Consider the following 19,292-nt stretch of genomic DNA (forward strand, 5'->3'; position numbering starts at 1 on the left):
TCTGAAAATCTGCCACAATTTTATTTTAAATGTAGTGAGGTGACTGTTGTACAACAGGGTGCATCTGTTTCGTGCACTGCTCTGGAGACATCTTTAGAATTGCCATCTGGTCCTAATACCTTTGTACACTGAAGTTTTAAGAATCTCTTAAGTTTTACCTTTGACTCACTATCATCTCTAAACAATTCACTGGTTAAAAAAAAGAAGCCCCTCAATGAAAAATTATCTATTTGAATGTAATAAAAACATGTAGGTTATTCACTAGATTGTTTCATTGCTTTGAAATCTTCTTTGCATCCCTTCTGCATCCCATGGGATCCTGCAATTATGGAAGATATTTTCACAGGATATGATGTCTGAAAATTTATCAAATTGCTACCACATCATATCAATTTTGTGTCATTCTTACCTTACCTGACAAGTGGGTTTATATTATTTTTTCCTCAGTCTGCTTTTTGTTTAAAAAACAAAAAATCAGTTCACAAGATGATGTGAGCACTTAGTTAAGTTTTTCCATTTCCCCATGTGATATCTTTGTTTTACATCATGTAACAAATGTGTTGTGGCATCATTTTGGAAATCACATTGAGCTCAACCCTGCAGTTCTTTATTTCTTCACAGCCCTCAGAGCAGTGTTTCCATGAGATAGAAGCTCCAGCACCTTTCTGTGCCCAAGCCAATGCTGGGTCATTCGGTCTTTCTTCAAAGACACCCAGAGAAGATGCTGTACCTTGAGGTTGTTCCTGCTATCAGTAAATCCAGTCCATGGAAAATAAGCTGGGTTATATATTTTCCACCACTTCATCTCCCAAAAGACCCACTAGCTTTCCTTTAAATGCTTCTCTAATTAGAGGAGATTTAATCTGACTCCCTCTCCCCTCAGTGATAATGGCTCTGAGTGAAGCCTGCTTGCTGGCTTGCTTGATTTCCCTTGTCTGCTGTTCATCAGCCATTCCTCTTGAATTTTTCCCAGAGAAACCATATTTCTCATATACTGGATCAGTCGAGAACTACTTGGTTTTCAGGGTGAGGAATGTGATGGTGCCTGCTGTGACTGTACCACAGTGTGCCTTCCTGGCTCCTACCAACTTTACAAGGAATGGTGGAGGAAAACCTTGTAGAAAATACTGGGTTTGTGTAAATTTTCTAATTTGTAGCACAAAGGCAAAGAGAACTTTAGAACTCCTTGATTGCAGGTGTTCTCACATGGATCCAGAGACCTGTGGTTTAAGTGTGCAGCCCTTGTGCCCTGGCAGGTCAGGGAGAGCAGATGTCAGGATGGACTGTATGGGGGGTCCTCAAGAGAGCCAAATTCTGAGCACAGAGGTGGGAGTGTCTTGCCAGAGCTCTATTAAATTGTTTGTTGATTGAGAACAGGGAATGGCCTCAGCACATGCTACTGCACGTGCCTTAGACGGCAAGCTCTCGTTTTCCTACTGGGTGATGCAACTGTGTTTCTGCATTAGGAAATGGAGTTATCTTGAGATGTGCAGGAGTGATTAGAGGTTTTGAGTGCCAGTACTGGGATCCTGTGGAAAGGCTGGGTGTTTCAGGAGCAGGTTTCTTTCACATTTCTCAAGTCAGGCACAGGAAATTACTGTTCAGTTCACATCTGCTCTTAACCCTGTTGAGATCAAATTTGACACTGTTGTAAAAACGAAAAAAGAAAATTGTTAAAGCAAAGCCCTGGATCTGTGTTAGAAGGCTCTGCTCCAAGAAGTGCTGCTTTCAATGCTGCTCAGTTAAAACTCCACTTCTTGTCCTTGCAGGAAGTCTGTGTGCTTACCAAAGGATCCAAATTATTCAATGAAAATGAATTTTCCCACTTGTTTAGTCCATAGTGACTGAGAAGGGGCAGGACTTTTTGGTTCTTGACACCTTACCCACACCTTCATGTGCCACCAATTTAATCTCTTTCCATTGCAGCCCATCTGATAAATCCTTTGTAAGGAGGCTGCACACTTCCTATCCTCATGTACTGTGCTCAGTACATTTCCTTTCTTTGCACTTTCAAATCTAGAAGATAGTGTTAACACTTAAAATAAATGTGTGACAGTGGGTGCTAAGAGGGAATGGGGAGAACAAGTTTTCCGTCTGTCAAAATGAAGACATCAACCTCTGCTTTTATTTTTTTTGGCATGTGTGCTTTAAATAGAATGACTGGGTTGGGTGACTTCCAAGTGTTTGCTGCATTTGGCAATCCTTCTAAGTTGTAACAGATGAAGTTCTGCTGTTCCATATGATGTGCTCCTTCCCCCTTTTTCAGTGACTCCTTGAAACTCCTCGGGAATTCAGTGTAGCATTCACATCTGTTCCGTGGATGGATGTCCAAGGCTAACAAAATGCCTACTGGACGTGGAGGCAGCTCTGCCAAAAGCCATATGGTTGTGTTTTAGTTTTGCGAGCACAGTGCAGTAAAGAAAAGCGGTTGGGCCAAGAGAGAAGTGAAGGGAGGAGGGATGGAGCTTCAGATGGCTAAATGAAGGTAACCTCTCGTGATTTGGTATCAGATAATGGTATTTTTGTGTGGAACAAGATGCTTGTTATTTGTGTTCTGATTTTCTTGAGGAGTGGGGCTCATGAAGAGCTCTTCTGCTACAGCTTCACTAGAGGCTTTGAGAGAGGCCTTACTGTCCTGAAATATCTTTTATTAAGGGTTTAAAAGATGTTCTTTGGTGAAATCTAAATTCTAAGCTCAAGATCATAAGCAAAAAAAGGGAACCTGAAGGGTTTAAGTTTTTAGGAGCCTTTATGATTTAGTGTAACAGTTGGAAGTGTTTTCCAGAAAAACTGCAGTGTGTAGTTAAGAACAAGTATTCCTGTTTTAGAGGTGCCTGATTTTTATCCATTTTTTGTTTATGAAATTCTTTTTAGATGTTGTCACCAGTTCTGATTTATTTGTGTAGAGCAATTTTAACAAGTCAACCAAGGCAATTCCCCACAGTACAGGAAATTATCCAAGATGTGTTAAGAGGCAGGCTTGACCTGCATGCTCTTCAGTATCAGGCATACAGGACAGACAAGTGGTATGAGAGAAAAAGGGTCACCAAAGTGGGCTGATGGACATGGGAGCAGCCTGAAACCCTAGCCTCCACCTCTTCTTTCTTCTCTTCCTCCTCGTCCTCCTCCTCCTTCTCTTTCTTGACCATTTTCTCCCAGGCAAATGCTGAACGACTCAACAAGGTTAATAGTTTGCAAGCTGTAGAACACTGCACTATCTCCCACTGAAGCACAGCTGCCACAGGATAGCTGCCATCGTGCTGCATAAAGAGTTTGAAGCCATTAAGATGGGTTTACAGAAGTGCCTCAGTTTCCCAGGAAATGTTCCCTTGACTTTCTGGTGTTCTTAGCTACTGCATAGACTCTCAGTGTGTTTACACAAGTGTGTCACTGCAGTGCTTTCAGAATCCTATTCCAAAGAAAGAAATGCTCTACAATTCAAACCAGTGCATGTAAGCAATGCAGTTACATTTTGGTGAAGCTGAAAGGGGTATTCAGCCTTTCCTTTGTGGAAAGAGGTGTGCAGTGTTTATTCACAGGTAATATTTTTCTTGTCAGCTGAAAGAGCGAGCGTAGCTTAGGAAGGTGGCTGCAAGTCTCCTAAGAGGGCATTTGTTCAGTCCTAACTTCAAAGTAACACTTGCTCATCATGTAAAATACTGGTAAACAACACTGGCATAAGCTATAATTGGTGTTTGTGAGCAACTCATTTGTGATTTTTCTGTTCCTATCCAGAAATAATAGCAGGATGAACTCCTTCGTCAGCATTACACAGTCTGGGCTTTTTTTTAACAATCATCTACGCAAAAAATAGTGTCCTGAGTCTTTGCTTGGGATCAGCCTCTGTGCTGGGTTTGAAAAAAAGTAATTTGTTACACATCTGCAGGTACTTTCCTTTTCAAAGCCTTATTTAGTATAGTAATGATGTTTTGATAGATTATTCATAGGCAATAATTTGTAGACATTGCTTCTGAATTAAGAGCACTCACATCTAGACCTCAAATCAAGACAGCAGTTCTAGTTTCCCTTCTGTGACTTCTTCTGAAATGTTTGAGTAAATTCCGTGTATATTAAAGCAAGGGATCATCTGGCCTTTTGTTCAATGCTGCAGTGGTACAAAGAAGTATCAGCCTATTTCCCATACAAAGCTCTGGGTTCCTGTGTGCTGTGTCTGTGAAACTCTTCAGGGGTTGTCCATTTGTGGTGAACAGCAGGAAGGTCTCCAGGAAGGCCAGCAGCAGTCATCCTAACCCGGGACTGGACACCTCCATCCATGAATGATGTCTGGCCTTTTGGATTTGCTTCTCTTCCCCTCCCTTATGTTCCCAATGGGTTGGCTTTAACACAGGCCATTTCCAAACACTTACAAATGCTCCCAGCAACTTCCTTTCCAACTTCCAACCTCCTTCTGTTCCCAGCCGTGCTGTCTTTATTCCCATGCCCAAATGTAGCTGGTAGCTGTGGCAACAGCAGTAATAACCTACATGGCGATACCAGGAGGTACAGAGCAGGGCAATGGTCTGTCTGTCTGTGGCTGGTGGTCCTAAAGTGCCCTTAGGGGACTGGAGGTACAGAAAAGCCCCCTGCACCATGGCCCCTATACAGGATGTTGTGTAACTGTAAATGTACACTTAAACTCCTTGAAGTCAGAGACATTTTAAACATGTGCCTACTTTCGTGTAGCTGACACATGGTCTACACATGCTTTGTCCTTCTCATCCCAGGACTGGATGATTTTTAATTCAAATTTCCCACTGATTCACCTTGTGTCTTGAGTTTGTCCCAGTATCTTTCCTACAACTAAAGTTTATGATGTCTTTTTCTTCCTGTGTCAAACAGGGTGTCCCCACTGTAAAAATGCCATTCCACATTTCACAACTGCTGCTGAAGTCTTTAAAGAAGATCGCAAGGTAACTTGCTGTTAAATTATTTCTGTGATATTTAAGAATGCTTTCCATAATTTGTACTTTATAGGCTTTGCTTATTGATAAGGTGATAGGTTTGTAGATAAAATTCCTGTTACACTAAAAGAAATGTATCTGCATCATAGGGGTTGTATCTTTTTTGGTCAAATTGAGTTACACTTCCAACCTATTCTGTTTTCCCTAATGTGCTGTCTTTTATGTTTAAGTCTTTGTGTAAGAGTTACTTTGTATGAAGTGAAACACTATTCTTTCTCATTGAGGGATTAAATAAAGATAATTCACATCATCTCCATTCCCCTTCAACTTTTGTCAGCTGTTAGGGTGCATGTAGAGAAACCACAAGTTGTGTGATAGTCCTGAAAACCTCAATCATATAATTAATCCTTGCTTGCATAGCACAAAATATAATTTATTTCTGTAAATTGGCTGACTTGAGCCCAGGATGTTCCTCTAGGACCCTGATGCTTCTGCCTTGAAAATGCATCTGATGGCTGAATCACACTGGGTAATTTCCTTGCATCAGCTGAACCATTTTAACTGAGCACATGCAGATCTAGGATTTAAAAAAACCCACTTGAGCCCCTGGATTTAACCAGATAACTAGCTAGAAACCTGTTCGTTATCTTTCAGTGAACCGTATTTCATTCTGATCTCTGAATTTGTTCCAACTTCACAATTGCTTTGTGTTTGGGTGTGGTAAGGAAAAGATTGGCAATTTAATATGGAAATTGCTCTCTACACCTTCCTCAGGAGGGGAAACTGAGATGCTGAGCTCTTCTCCCTGGAATCCAGTGACAGGACACATGGAAATAGTTCAAAGCTGTGCTGGGGAGGTTCTGACTGCACAGTAGGAAACACTTCTTTACCAAGAGGGTGATCAGTCCCTGGAACAGGCTTCCTGAGAGAGGTGGTCAATGCCCTGAGCCTGTCAGTATTTAAGGGACATTTGGACAACATCTTAACAACAGGCTTTAACTTCTGGCCTGAATTGGTCAGGCAGCTGGACTAGATAATCCTTGTAGGTCCCATCCAACTGAAATATTTTATCCTATTCTACATTCTAAATGAAGAGGTAATTTTGTAACAGTTGTACTCCATAACAGAAGAATTTTTGTAGCTTTTTTTATTTTCCTCTCATCTGTTCTGTAACTCACAGAAGATGCATCAGATTGGCAAGAAGCAAATCATTCTTGTATCACTGATTGCATTAAATTAGGAGTCCATCACTCCTGCCCTCTGGCACACAGAAGATTCATAGGCAAGCAGCTTTTAGTTCTCCTACTGCTGTAAATTAGTTTGCTCAGATGCCTTTTGGTTACTTTTTTGTTTCCAAGATCTCTCAGAAAGTATCCTTGTTTTCCCACTTTTCTGGTAGTTCCCAAGGTAGCCTCTCTTTCCTAAACTCATTAAAATTTCAGTCAGAGGAGGTGAAACAAATGTACCAAGCAACTTGCTTATTAGAGCCCCAGGATGTATTAACAAGCAATCTGAATCATGGCACAGTTAGTTGGACAGGGTGGTGGTGGGAAATGCAGGCCTGGGAAGCTTTTCCTTCAGACTGCAGGTTATGAAAGGACTGCAAGAGCGGAGCAGTGATTGACAGTTGCAACTCTTGACTTCAGTTTAAGGCTGAAGTGGAGAGATATAAAATGTAATGAGTTGGAACAGGAGAGACAGTAGGGAATATTAAGGCTGGTACAGTTTTAAAGAGGTGTGTGCAGTTAGGGAGAATGGTGTTATTCCACCCCAATGACTTATGAAAGTGCCAGGGATTGATTATGTTGGGAGCCCCTATTTAATTGTGTACAGCTATAACCTGCCAAGGTGCTCCTTGCTGCCAGTTTGTGCCATTGTGGAAAAGAAAACAAACTGGTTTAGACCTTAGAAGGGCACATCACTGTTTCCAGAAGCAGCATGGGGCATATTCCCATGTTTCAAACTGGACTGAGCCTTCAATTAATTTGTAGTTTCTGTAGGGTTTCAAACTTAGGTAAAATCACTGCTAAAGAGGAAGGAATATTTATGCTTTCAAAACCAGGGCAAGATTACTAATTTTCATTTTAAGTAGTAGTTTCTTTTTACTACTTCATTTCTGTAGCAGTGTCCTTTTTTTGTTTCCCTGGAGAAAAGTTCTTCACTTAACAGAGTATAGTAGCATTTAAACTTTATCTTCTTTTTAAAAGAAGGGTCTTTTAATTAAACATTTAATCCTGCAGAAGCCAAAGAACAATCAAAAACTTTCCAGCCTTGAATTGGTTATAAATGGTATCTTAAAAGGTATCCTTTGGGAGACTTTGAGTCTTTACATTGGAATTTTGAAGATGAGCAGAGCTTGAAGCTGTTAAATACGTGTCTGGCTCTGCAGATTGACTGCAAGGGGGTGGTTTTGGCGCAGGAGCCCCCCTCCCCCGGGGCTGTGTGTAATGCTCTGTACTTTTTCATCATCTGCACTGCTGGAGTTGGAGTTTAAAAATGCACTGCTCAGAACATTGGCCCCAAATGTCAGCTCTCATTGGCCACATCACTGCTGGTGGTTTTAGCGGGAATCCCCAGCCTGCTCGCTGGCCTGGGGCAGTCCTGTGGCTGCTGCAGAGCACGGCTCGGGCTGGGACCCACAAACCACAGCCTCCAGTCTTTCCATCTTCCTGGAGAAATTCAGTGCCAGTAGGGCCAGATCAGTGGAGAGGCTACTCCAGTGGCAGTGAGAGCATTGTTTCAGTTATTTAAAAGGAACAATAAAAAGCCATCAGGAGCATTCTTACCTTGGGGCGCTGTGGCCTTAGCACACAGCTGCCAGGGGAAAGCCTTTGGCCAGTGCCCCACAGCTCAGGTTCTGGCAGTGACCAGTGAACGTCAGAAAATGCAAATGTGAGGGTTGTCACTTGGCTGAACAGATTGAAGAGCAGGAAGGCATGTTCAGTAACTGCTCCACAGTCTTTCTTGAAAATGAAATCTTTAAAAAAATCTGCATTCTGCCTTTTGGCTGATCCTAAAGCTCAGCTTGAAGGAACTGATTTGTGATCTTTCAGCTTGGATTTGCTGAAGGAAAGCTCTTGACTCCTCAAGGCCTCTCAGTAACAAATCTCTGGCACTCCTGCAAAGGGACTGCTCTTTGACCAATCTTTCCATTTTCACAGGAGACGGTTCCTGTATGAATGCATTGACCCAAATCAGAGCACCACAGCTGGATTCTAGTGAGTTCTGACAGAAACAGCTGTGGCAGAGATTGCTGGAAAGGGTGCAGCAAGTGGGGTGAGCTGGGGGTGTTAGTGGGGGGCTGCCAGTCAGCAGTGAAACTGGTGGGTCCCCAATCTGTACTGTGAATCACAGTTTAAAATGATTATACCAATCAAATGACTGTGCAGAGTTATCCAAATGAGTTAATATTTTAGTTTGGCAAGGAATTTGATCCCTGTTTGCTTAAAAAGCATGTGCTGAATTTCTTTTTAATTAGACTCATTAAATATGGTGATGTTAGCACTGTACATCATGGTGCACTAACGGATGTCCCCTTTGCAAATAGGCCTGCTTTGAGAAGAGCTGATGAGCTGCACCTCCTGTAATGCTGCCATGCCACATCTGGGCAACTAATAATGAATCTCCCATTTGCAAGGCCTTTCACTTTGAGAACAGTAGCTCCATTGCAACAAGCTTTAGCAGACCAGCCCCTAACTGCTGTCAGGATCCAGAAGAAGTGATATCAATTGAAACCTATGGAGTAATCATATCTGAATGCACATCTGTCTTCTTTATAGGTGTTTTTAAGACATTTGGCAACAACAGACTTTTTTACTAGTAATCAGGTAATTGTCATCTGGAATTGATTATACTTTAAAAATGTTGGTTGGAAGCATTTATTTCCATGCTGCAATTTTGTTTTTGCTTTTTTTAAGCTTATCAAATATCATTCCTCTCTGAAATCAATATTCAGTTAGCTATTCACTTCCATTTTCATAACAAAAGTCAATATTAGCTCTAGCAGAGATTTATTTCCTTGAATCAATAAACCAGTGTGTGGCAGTACATACTTTAACAGGAGAGCAACTATGATTGCAGGGTTTATTTTTACTGTATCATCACATGGTGACTGGGAGACAAACTGTTAAAAAGAAAGAGCTTTAAGAATAGAAAGGAGGAGTTACCTGGAAGGTCAAGGGATCCCACTTTCAATTTTCTACACAGCTGTTTGAACCGTTGAATGTAATTGTGTTTCTTACCTGTAAGATCCCTCTAGAGCAAAAAGTTATTTCATAATTCTGTTGGATGGGAACTGTGATTCATGATGTATGATTAGATTATAGTGCAAGTACTTCTCTTTCCTTCTAACACTTAGTAACAAAATAAGGCATCACCCTTCTGGTACAGTTGGGGCACATGGAGATCTGTGGTCACATTTTCAGCAGAGCTCCACTTCTACTGAAGCACCTAAATGAAAAGTTCTGGTTTTTCTAACAGCTCAGCTTTTGTGATCAGTCCTCTTCATCTGAAAAATATGCCATGCCCTATTTCCTCAGAGCTCTTCAGAGCTGCTCATACACTGCTCACGGTCTATTGCCATGCTGAGTTAAGTTTGCAACCCTGTAGTGAAGCTCCCAGTTTTTTGGTAAAACCATGAAAAATTATTGTGGTATTCCTTTTTCAAGTAAAGGTATTTTCCAGTCCCATATGTTGCTAGACTCATATTAACCTGTACTTACTATGGAAAAATGCATACTTCTTTTGTGTGTTATTGTTGTTGCTGTTGTTATCATCATTATCCATTACGATACATACTCATCTGATACTATTAATGATTATAGGGTGCATACCAGTGGTGAGGAACTACCTGTAAAATTAAGAAAGTTGGATGTACTCCAAGAAACTTCCTCTGGGGTCCACAGTCTCTGACTGATTATGTTTTCATTTGATAACGTTTCTACTCCTGGTACAGCTGCTGAACCAGGCTGGTGATAGACCTGAACAGCATTGGCTCTGGAGAAAGAACCTGTATATAATGATGTATTGTCAATATCTGAGGCAGCAGAGCTTTGGGTTATAGAGAATCCATAATCCCATGGAGTTTTGTGCATGTTGCAGATATAGCACTTACAGCTTTTTCTCCCTGAAATGTTTTTTCAGTGGATTTTCCCCTCTGGTTAGAGGAAAGCTCAAGAAATTAAATTTTAGCCCTAACAATCAAAATCTCCATAAAATCAGTCTTGCCTTCTGAAAGCTGTTACAGTGGATTTTTCCATAATGGACATATATATATATATATACAAACACACGTAAACGTGAGACCAGTGTTAGCAGAGTTTCTTCCTCTCACAGATTTTTAGAGGGTTTTTGCCTCTTCATGAGAGGGAATTCGTGAGAGGTGCTGCCAAGTGTCTTGGCTCCTGGACACCTATCACAGATACCTTATGCTTAATATGTCTGCAGTTTCTGGTTGAATAAACCTAGTGGGTTTGTAGGTCAAAGCATGTAGGTCTCGTGAACCTCTGCTGTCCAGTGAACTTCTGTGTAACTTGTTGCAGGTAGTTGAATATGAAGATCAATTCTGAGAGGAGTATTCTCCAGAAGTCTTTAACTACATTTTGAGTGAGATTTTTTGGGGTGTTGTTTTCCTGACTCAGTTTCCTTCTTTAGTGAAGCAGAAAAGCTGACTGTGGCTAAGAGGGTTGAGAATGAGGGGAAACTCCACCTACAGTGGATCACTGCTCACTTGAGCCAGGACTCTGCATCTTTCTACATGCAGCCTTTCAGTAGAGCCATGCAGGAATTCACTCTGGTAGGACACACCTCTACCAGCAATGGAGCTCAGTATTGACAGTCCATGAAAACACAAAGCAAAAGGGCATCAGTGCTATTTGTTGAAATTCTGGTGTGTCTCAGAGTTCAGCTGTCTGGAGTTGATAGAATTGAGAGAAGAATTGGTCCTCAGTCCAGAAGTGTGTTTTGCTACAAGTGTTTTCCAGCATCACTTTTCCCTCAGTGCACTATATTTGATCTTCCGCTGTGAGACAGGCAAGACAATTAGGACTGTGATGCTATGATAATGAGTGCACAGAGATGGTAGCAGCCTCTATATTTAGGCTGCCTTAACATTTCCAATCTAAAGCAATCACTCAAGCTCTCCTAAGTACTCTTACTCAGCCACTGTTGGCAGCAGTCATTGAAATGCAGCCTCAGATACAGTCTTGGGAATCAGATGTTTCTCTATGAAATTTTGCTCACGTCTGTATGAGTTACAAGGCTTTTGAAAATCACCATCCTCTTCTCTCACTGGCTGTAAAACCAACCAAATGTGTGTGTTCTGAAGAGCTGGGCTCAAAATGGTGTTTGCAGGAGCAGTGGTGGGGCTGTGTGGGAGCTTGCATTAGGAGCATTGCAGAGAGGACAGACCACGGACATGTCTCCCAAATGCTATTCCAGATGTGCCATTAGACCTGTTAGACACAGCATTGGACTCATGTGGCTGCTGCAGATGACGTAGACTGGGATCTCTGTGTGCACAACTAATGCACAGATGGTCCAGCTTAGGTTTCCATGTGCTGAGGAGAGCTGTGTCTCAAGGACGCTACTGAGCGTTTCTGTCAGAAGCCACCTCCTTAACGTCCATCAGTCATCTGTTGTGAGGCAACAGGTGAAGATGTTCTGAACAAGGTTAACAGTGGCTTGTAGCATTCCATTCCTGCACTGCACCCTCTCCTCACTGGGGGCTGTTCTCACAAAAGCTTTTTGTAAATGAAATTGGACTCTTTGCTCCAGCCAGTACCAGTTTAGATGTTTCCAGAGGTACAGATAAAGAGAGCTTCTCTTCCTTCTTCCTTCCAGTGTACTAAAAACTAATTTTCTTAATGTCCAAGACACTAAGAACAGATGGATCATCAGTCACAACAGCTTCATGCCTCAAACCAGCTACTAAGATCTGGATGAGTACATGCAAACCTTCCCCTTTTTCTGGCTGTAATCTCTCTCTGTGTGATATTTAGAGCAGTGAGAAAAAAGTTATTTTATTTATTCTTCTAGTTTTTAGGAAACCAGGACTTCAGTATTCTTTCTGCCTTCATGCTGTGTCATCAAATAAACGTTTGTCTCCATTCTAAGCCTTTCTTTACACAGAAGTAGCCAACAGATCTCTAAATTTTGACAGGTTGCTAAGGTCAGGAAGGCAGGAATAGTTAGATGAAACTCTTCTGCAATTTATTATTCCTAACCTTTCATTTAAATTGGACCTGAATGTGTAGAAGTCTGTGTTTACAGAAAGAAAAAAAAAAGGGATCATACATGTTTTTAACAGCTCTCAAGAGTCCTGGTTCTGTAATAGCCTTATTAATGTTTAAAATCAAAAACCAGATATTTAAGGTAAGAACACTGTTCATTTATCTAGTGCTTTCCACCTGAAGATAGAGTAAGCAAGATCATACTGAGTATTGTCTTGTCGGGCTTTCAAAGTCGTAACAAAACAGGCAAATTAACTGAAGTTGGCTTTGCTAATCTCTTTCAATTACTGCTAGGAAAATGAGATCAGGTTTTCTCAGTTTGACAGTGTCACCATGAAACAGGAGGGCTTTGTGGAATATTAAGTGATCTTTTAATTATGGAAGCACAGTTCAACTGCATCCCTAAAGTCATGCTAGCAAAAGGTATTTCGATCAGCTGTTTGAAGGAGGCTTGTGGAACGGAAATTTCAAATTAAGATGTGTCTGCTATTAAATTAGCACTTGATAAATTGTAACCCACAAAAAAGTTGCAAAATGTCATTCCTCTGATTTGTTTGGTTTTTTTTACATAGGTTGTACTTTAACATGCTTGCCCTTCAGCAGGGCCTGGCTTGCGCTGTGAAGGCAGAGCTTGTGTGAGCAGCCTGCATTCAGAGCCCGAACTGCTGCTCACAGGAGCAGTCAGGGTGAAATCACAGCACAGGGTTCAGTTACTTTGAGTAGAAGCCTATGAATTACATTTTATTTCAGCATCAGATCTGTTAAGGGCAGCCCCTCCTTAATTCTTCAGACAGTCACGACTTGAATGTTCAGAGCTGCTGCTCTGGGGCTCTGAGGTTGTGTTTCCTCACCCTGCCTGTGTGGAAGCAGGCAGGGACTGAGGGTGTTGCTCCACTGCCAACAGGCTGAAAGTGTGGCAGGCTCTTTCCTACTCAGGGTTTGTCTATGCATCTAGAGATTTCAAAAGGAATTAAAGCCCATTTTACTAATGGCTGCATATAATGTACAGTCCTGAAAAAAAGACAAGAAAGGAAATACAAACCCAGGCTGAGACTGTAAGCAAGCAGCCTTCTTCCCTATGTGCAGTGCTTGGTAGACAATGCCCTGGCCTCTTATCCATCCCCATTTGACCTTGGAAGAGCTGCATGGAGTTTAGAAAAGCTATTTGGAGTAGAAATCATTAATTTCTGAATAGGCTGTGTAAGTGACCATCCATGTTTGGTAACTTTTCCTAGCATTAGCCATGCCACAGGAAGGAGGATGGGTTAGCTGGATCATTAGTGTCACCAAAGCCACTGTCACTGTTTATCACTTAAAACCAAAGTGGAAGAAAAATATTGCAGCATGACAGAGCTGTGACCACTGTGCTTGGATTTGGTTTTATTAACCCAGCCTCTGGATTTCCTGTTTGGAGTTGAATGCAGAGCTCAGTGGGAAGGTGATTTTCTGCTCTGTGAGTTGAACATGTCATGCAGCTGCACAGGCCAGGTGATGACCATCCTCTGCTCTCCCTCCACAGCTGAACCCTTACAGAAGCCATTGCATGTTTGGCAGAAGACTTGGACCTGTCACATTGCTAAGGCTAAGATGCAGCAGCATCACCATGAAGTGGGCTCTTGCTTTGTCTTCTCCTGCCTCAGCATGATCTCTTGTGTTTCAGATCGCCTACGCTGCAGTGGACTGTGCCAAAGGACAGAATCATGACCTGTGTAAGCAGGAGGGGGTTGATGGCTACCCCACCTTCAACTATTACAACTATGGGAAATTTGTGGAAAAATATACGGGAGATCGAGGGGTAAGTGAAAGCAAGAGTTATCACCTGGTACAGGGAGGAAAGTCTCCTCTGCCTGTCCTGCCTTGCAAATGAAAACTGCAGAATGAATTTCTACCATGCTGGAAGAATGTTGAACTGCCTCTATTGCTGTCTTACATGGATTGTACCACAATCCTGTACATCTCTGCATTAGGAACACACTTGGTCTATTTTTAGGAACATGAGAAGAGGAAAAAGGATTAGATTTGGTAATGCTCTTTGTATATTTTATTCTTTAAGCTGAAGCCTGTGAGTGAATTTGGACTGAGTGAAAGGGAAGGGTTTATTGCATGTGCTGCTGGCAGAAATGCCAGAAAACACAGGACTTAACTCCTGTCAGTTCTGGATTGCATGGACACTGCAAACGTGTTGCAGGTCCACCAGGCTGCCAAATGGTGACAGACCACCAGGCTGCCAAATGGTGACAGACCATTGGTTTTATAGCCAGGACAAAGCTGTCCTTTGGAGACTAGGGGAAAGTAAATATCTCATTTGCCCTGAATCAGATTCACTCCTGGCACTCAGGATGGGAAGAAAAATCATGCCATCTACCCCTGGGCTGAATTTTCATTCTTTTGTCCTGCTGTGGCTAGCTAATTATATACTATGAGGGCAAGAAATGGGGGCAGAAATGGCATAATGCCTTCAGTGGTTGTAAAGTGCCTGAAAATAAGGAAGCTATTAAATTATTTGCGGGCTGCCTTTGTCATAACCTCCTAGAGGGAGGTTACTCCTCAGCAGCCATTGATTACCTGGGGTCTGCAAGAAAAACTTGGGGTCTTTGAGCCATGCAGTGATTTTGAAAAAAGATTCTTACCTAAAAGTTATTGCTGCTCTTAGAGCTCAGAAAATTATATAGAAGCATGAATTTAAAAGCCAGGTTCTGAGGTTCTCTGTTAGTCAGGATCTTAGGGAAGCTTTCATGGAGCTTCACCTCCCAGTTTTCTTCAGCATACTTGGACCCCAGTAATTACCATTTCATGGTGCTGATCCAGCCGTTGTTATGGATACTGTGTTTAGTTCCAATTCTGGATCTTTTCTTAAAAGTGAAGATGGGTGCAGTAGCCAACAATTGAAGTAAAATTTCAGCCGCAGTTTTTGCATCTCTAACCCATACTTAGAGAAATGATATATGAAAGAAAGGATCCGTGGTGGCTCATAAAAAGAATTTATATCCAACACAGGAGTGCTCTGAGGCACAGCAGTTGGGAGATACTTGTCCATACGCTGGATAGTGGACTAACAAATCCCCTATATGCAGCCAACCCTTTCTTGGGTAAAAATTACCCAACGGGAACATCCCAATCTCTCTGCTGTTGGCTGCTCTGTTCCCCTTCCACCTCTCTGGGGACCTACTGTCTTCTGCTTGTGCAGCATTGAATTAGGGTTTGTTATCTCTTATCATGGTAATGCTGGAGGCAGGGCTTAGCATCTCCAGGTGACAAATGGCCGAAGCTTGTCACTTCATTTATTTTCAGTGGAAGACTAGTCAATAGTTTTAGGAAAGTGTTTTTATTGTTCAGCCTTCTAAAAGCTTTGTGGTTTGGTTTTGGTTTATTTTGTTTTGTTTTGTTGTTCCCCAACATTGTTTTAAGTCTTCTTTTAGTTGCTCTCTACCTTTGGTATTTTCCCTCTTCATCACCTGTTTTGAGTGGTGTATTGTGTGATGGTTTAAATGCAAAAATGGTCAAATTGGGTGGGAGCAGTGCTACTTGCCCAGAAAACTTCAGTGTTGGGGTACCAGTAGGCAGTGTATTCCAACACAGGTGTTAACATCTCCACCCATCTGAGCCTTCTGAAATGCCTGAGAACTGTGTTCACAGCTTTCCTTGGAAAAGGAAGTTGCTGGCATTCAACAGCCTTAAATCATAAGTCGTTGAAATACAGAGCTTGGCATCTAGACAACCAGGTTGGAAATTTTTGATGATAATTTTTGTAGTAATTAAAAAAAAAAAAAGTTATTTCCATCATTGGAATGTCTGGAAAAGGAGGAAAATCATGATCAAAACTGTTAGAGGATGTGGCATGTGTGTATATAGTCAACAAACAATCCAGCAACTGCTTTTAAAATGACCCAAATAACATACAAAGGCAGCTTGAAAATGTCTTTTGAGTGTTTTCAACAAAAAGGCATCAGTGGCAGTTCTAGTGACAGATTTTACCTTGTCCTGTGAGTTTTAGGGCCTTTTTCTCTGTGTCCCACCTCTTCAAAGTTTGACACGTGGGATGCGCGTGGGTATTTTCCTCTTGCATTGCACTGGAGCAGAGCATGGTATGATGAGGCAATGCAGAAGCAGTAACTGCTCCTTAGTTTCTGTTCTGCCGTGGGGTACAGAAACTAAACAACTGCTCCTTAGTTTATATTCTGCTGGGAAACAGAAGCTCAAAGTGTTCTTGATGCATTGTTTTGCTTTGTTGGTAAAAATATGACCCATATTTTTCTTCCTTCAAAACCAGGAGTCTGGATTCACCACTTTCATGCGAACCCTGAGAGAAAGAGATCATGAAAGAGTAGGCAAGAAGAAGGATGAATTGTAGTTTCTGCCTCAAAAGAAGCTTTCCGCTGCACTGTGAATGGTTCCAGGTCCTTTGTTGATGCACCTGAGACTTCACATATTCTCAAGACAGAGACTTTTTTTTTATAAATAGCCATGGCCATTTTGTACAATTTTGAAATAAAGTGAAACCACTTGATTTTTAAAAGGAAAATAAATTAGAATGTTGCCATAATGTTTTAAAGAAAACTTAGCATTTTCTCTCATGTTGGGAGACTATGCCCACTGACACTCCTATGCAATATTTTTGTAGTCTGTAGTGTGTCTGTAGGTGATGTTGTTTGTTAGGGTGAAATTTTTGTTCCGGTATTGCAGTATATGTAAAAAACAAAGGGGAGGGGACACGGTTTGGTTTGGGTTTGTTTTGTTACATTTTGTTTAAATCAGTCCAGGAAAATGGGATTTATAAGTCACAGATTTATTCAAATGCAGTTTTACATTCTTGTGAAATAGTTATGTGTTCTTGACTGAGATTTGGGGGGAACAATTTTAAGGTGCTCAGGGATAAATAAGGTATCTGAGTTAATGAAGACATTAACATTGACCAGTCCAGATCTGTTAATTTCATTTAAACCTCTCTGGTCTTTAAATCAGAACTGTTTACATACCTTTATAAAATGCATTGAGTGAATTAAGCCACGCATCAAAAATCAGCAGAGCATGGGTGAAATGAAAAACCCTCCTTCTTTGGCATCAATACTGTATGTATCTCTAAGTTATGTCAGGAATGATTATCTTATAGAGGTACATGGTTACTCTTACAGGGAACACAGTCTCCCTTCAAATTATGATTGGGTCATATCAAATATCTGTTGTAAAGTGTTATGTTCAGCTGTTTTGAGAAATGCGTAATACTAAATGCATAATACTTCTGGTAATGCAATAATTGTGTGTATTACCTGTTTACATTCCAAAAGTTTATCTTCATTTGTAGGAGGGATTTTTCCTTTTTGCTCCTTAAGGAGTTGCACAAACAATCTCTCTCTGACAGTCATCACTGTAAAACCTGTATCAGCAGCAGTTGAAATGTGTTACACTTTTGATGCTTAAACAAAAAAAAAGTTGATCTGGAAGTACTTCTGTCTTCACAGGAGGGGAGAGGGAGGGGCAGGATTCACCTTGAACTAGAAATAAATTTTTAAAAAGACAAGTATTTTTATCATTAATCAGCCTTGTTCAGCTTCTTCCCCACTGGGCCAATGACCACAGCTGGTGGTGGCTTAGGAAGAGCCAGTGCATGCAGGACAAGTTCCCACTGCCCATGGCTGGGACATCCCAGCCTTGGGGAGTGCTGGGCAGCACTGCAGGTGTGTGGTGGTGTGAGGGTCAGCCTCCCTCTGCCCTGGCACTCCAGGGGGCACAGAACAGCTTCCCACAGCAGAGAGCTGTGACCTGGGTCTGAAACATTCCTCTTGCTCCTCAGTCTGCCCGTCTTGTTTTCTTCTGGTTTGGACCTGCAGGCTGTGCTGAGGGGCTGCTCAGGAGGTGAATGGCATCTTATCTCCTTCCTGGGTGTTTTTTCCTTCTCTCTCTTGCCTAATTAATGGCACTATATATTTGGCACCGTTAAGCTGCTGAAGCCATTAGTGAGTATTGTGGAATACCAGCAGCCTGATTGGCCTTGTATGGTAGCCAGCTTGTTAACCATGACATCAGTTGGAATGGCCATGGAGCTGTGCCAAGTATCTTCTCTTGTTAGGCACCTGATGAGCCTCTTCACCCAAAAAAATCAGCTGCCTGATACATAATGTTATAATGTAAAAGTAGCTTAATTTATGAAGTCTCTTACTCTGTTTTTTTCCATTTCAATTAGCACAGTTACTTATGTTGTGTATAGCACTTTTACAGAAGATCATGGTAATTCTTTATTTCAAGCTATCCTCATGTAAGTAGCAGGCACTCCACCCTGCATTTAGGAAACTACATATTGAAGCCATTTGATCTCAAACAGGAATTCTTCTGCTTTTAGCAAACTATCAAATATGATCAGTCCAGAACTTGCTGCATATCTTTTGATCTCAGAGTCAAAGCAGCTGGCACTAATGAAATAACAGCCTCCAGAAAATGTTGAGCATTTCTGTGCATAGGCTGTGCCTATGTTTGTGCTAATTGGTGAGAAATGTAGACTTCTTCAAAAATAAGAAAGAAAAAAATGATAGTTTGCCAATGGTGACTTCACTAGTCAGGATCATTCTGAATTATAGGCTTTAGTAAATGTTTAGGATAAGACAATTGCACACTGTGCTTCAGACTAGTAATTCCTTACAGCCGGTTACACCATAATAAAATCAGGAATTCTCATTTTTCCCTTCAGTCTTTTGTCAGTTACTTCTTGGACTTGGGCATTCATTTTTTTCTTGGCTAATCATGTGTTAATGCACAAATATAAAATATTTGAGAATGCTTTACCTTCTGTTACAGGGTCATGACTCATCTGATTTATGGTCTGAATGGTTTTTGAAAAATACAGTTTTGAACAACATAAATGATTACATCAAATGGCTGACAAAAGCCTTAGTTACCGTGAACTAGAGTGCACCAGGAGCTTGGAGTTTTGCTTCCAAGCCTTTTTAATTAGTAGGCCAGGTCTGGATATCAGTCACACTGTTTTAGTTCTGTTGCCTCCAGTAAAGCAAAAGTTGGTGTTTTTATTTGCTAGTGAAGTCAGTTTATGTTTATATTCACATAAGTCACATTGAAATTGAAATATGTTATTATTTTCTACAAACTGTGAATGAAAAATATATGTAAGAGCTCTTATTTTCTGTATTTAAATGGTTGGTCATTTCACACA

General features: G+C 41.3%; 1 protein-coding gene across 1 annotated transcript in view; it reads left to right on the top strand.

Annotated features, from left to right (window-relative positions):
• Window positions 1–19,083, top strand: part of PDIA5 (protein disulfide isomerase family A member 5) — a 99,741-nt gene extending 80,658 nt beyond the window's left edge. The window contains exons 15-17 of the mRNA XM_069021081.1: window positions 4,840–4,910; window positions 13,791–13,925; window positions 16,401–19,083. Coding sequence (XP_068877182.1) covers window positions 4,840–4,910; window positions 13,791–13,925; window positions 16,401–16,481 — 287 coding nt within the window. The 3' untranslated portion in view covers window positions 16,482–19,083. The remainder of the gene's footprint in view (window positions 1–4,839; window positions 4,911–13,790; window positions 13,926–16,400) is intronic.
• Window positions 19,084–19,292: the final 209 nt, after the last annotated feature.

The sequence above is a fragment of the Aphelocoma coerulescens genome, chromosome 7 (assembly GCF_041296385.1).
Source record: "Aphelocoma coerulescens isolate FSJ_1873_10779 chromosome 7, UR_Acoe_1.0, whole genome shotgun sequence".
NCBI classification, from domain to species: domain Eukaryota; kingdom Metazoa; phylum Chordata; class Aves; order Passeriformes; family Corvidae; genus Aphelocoma; species Aphelocoma coerulescens.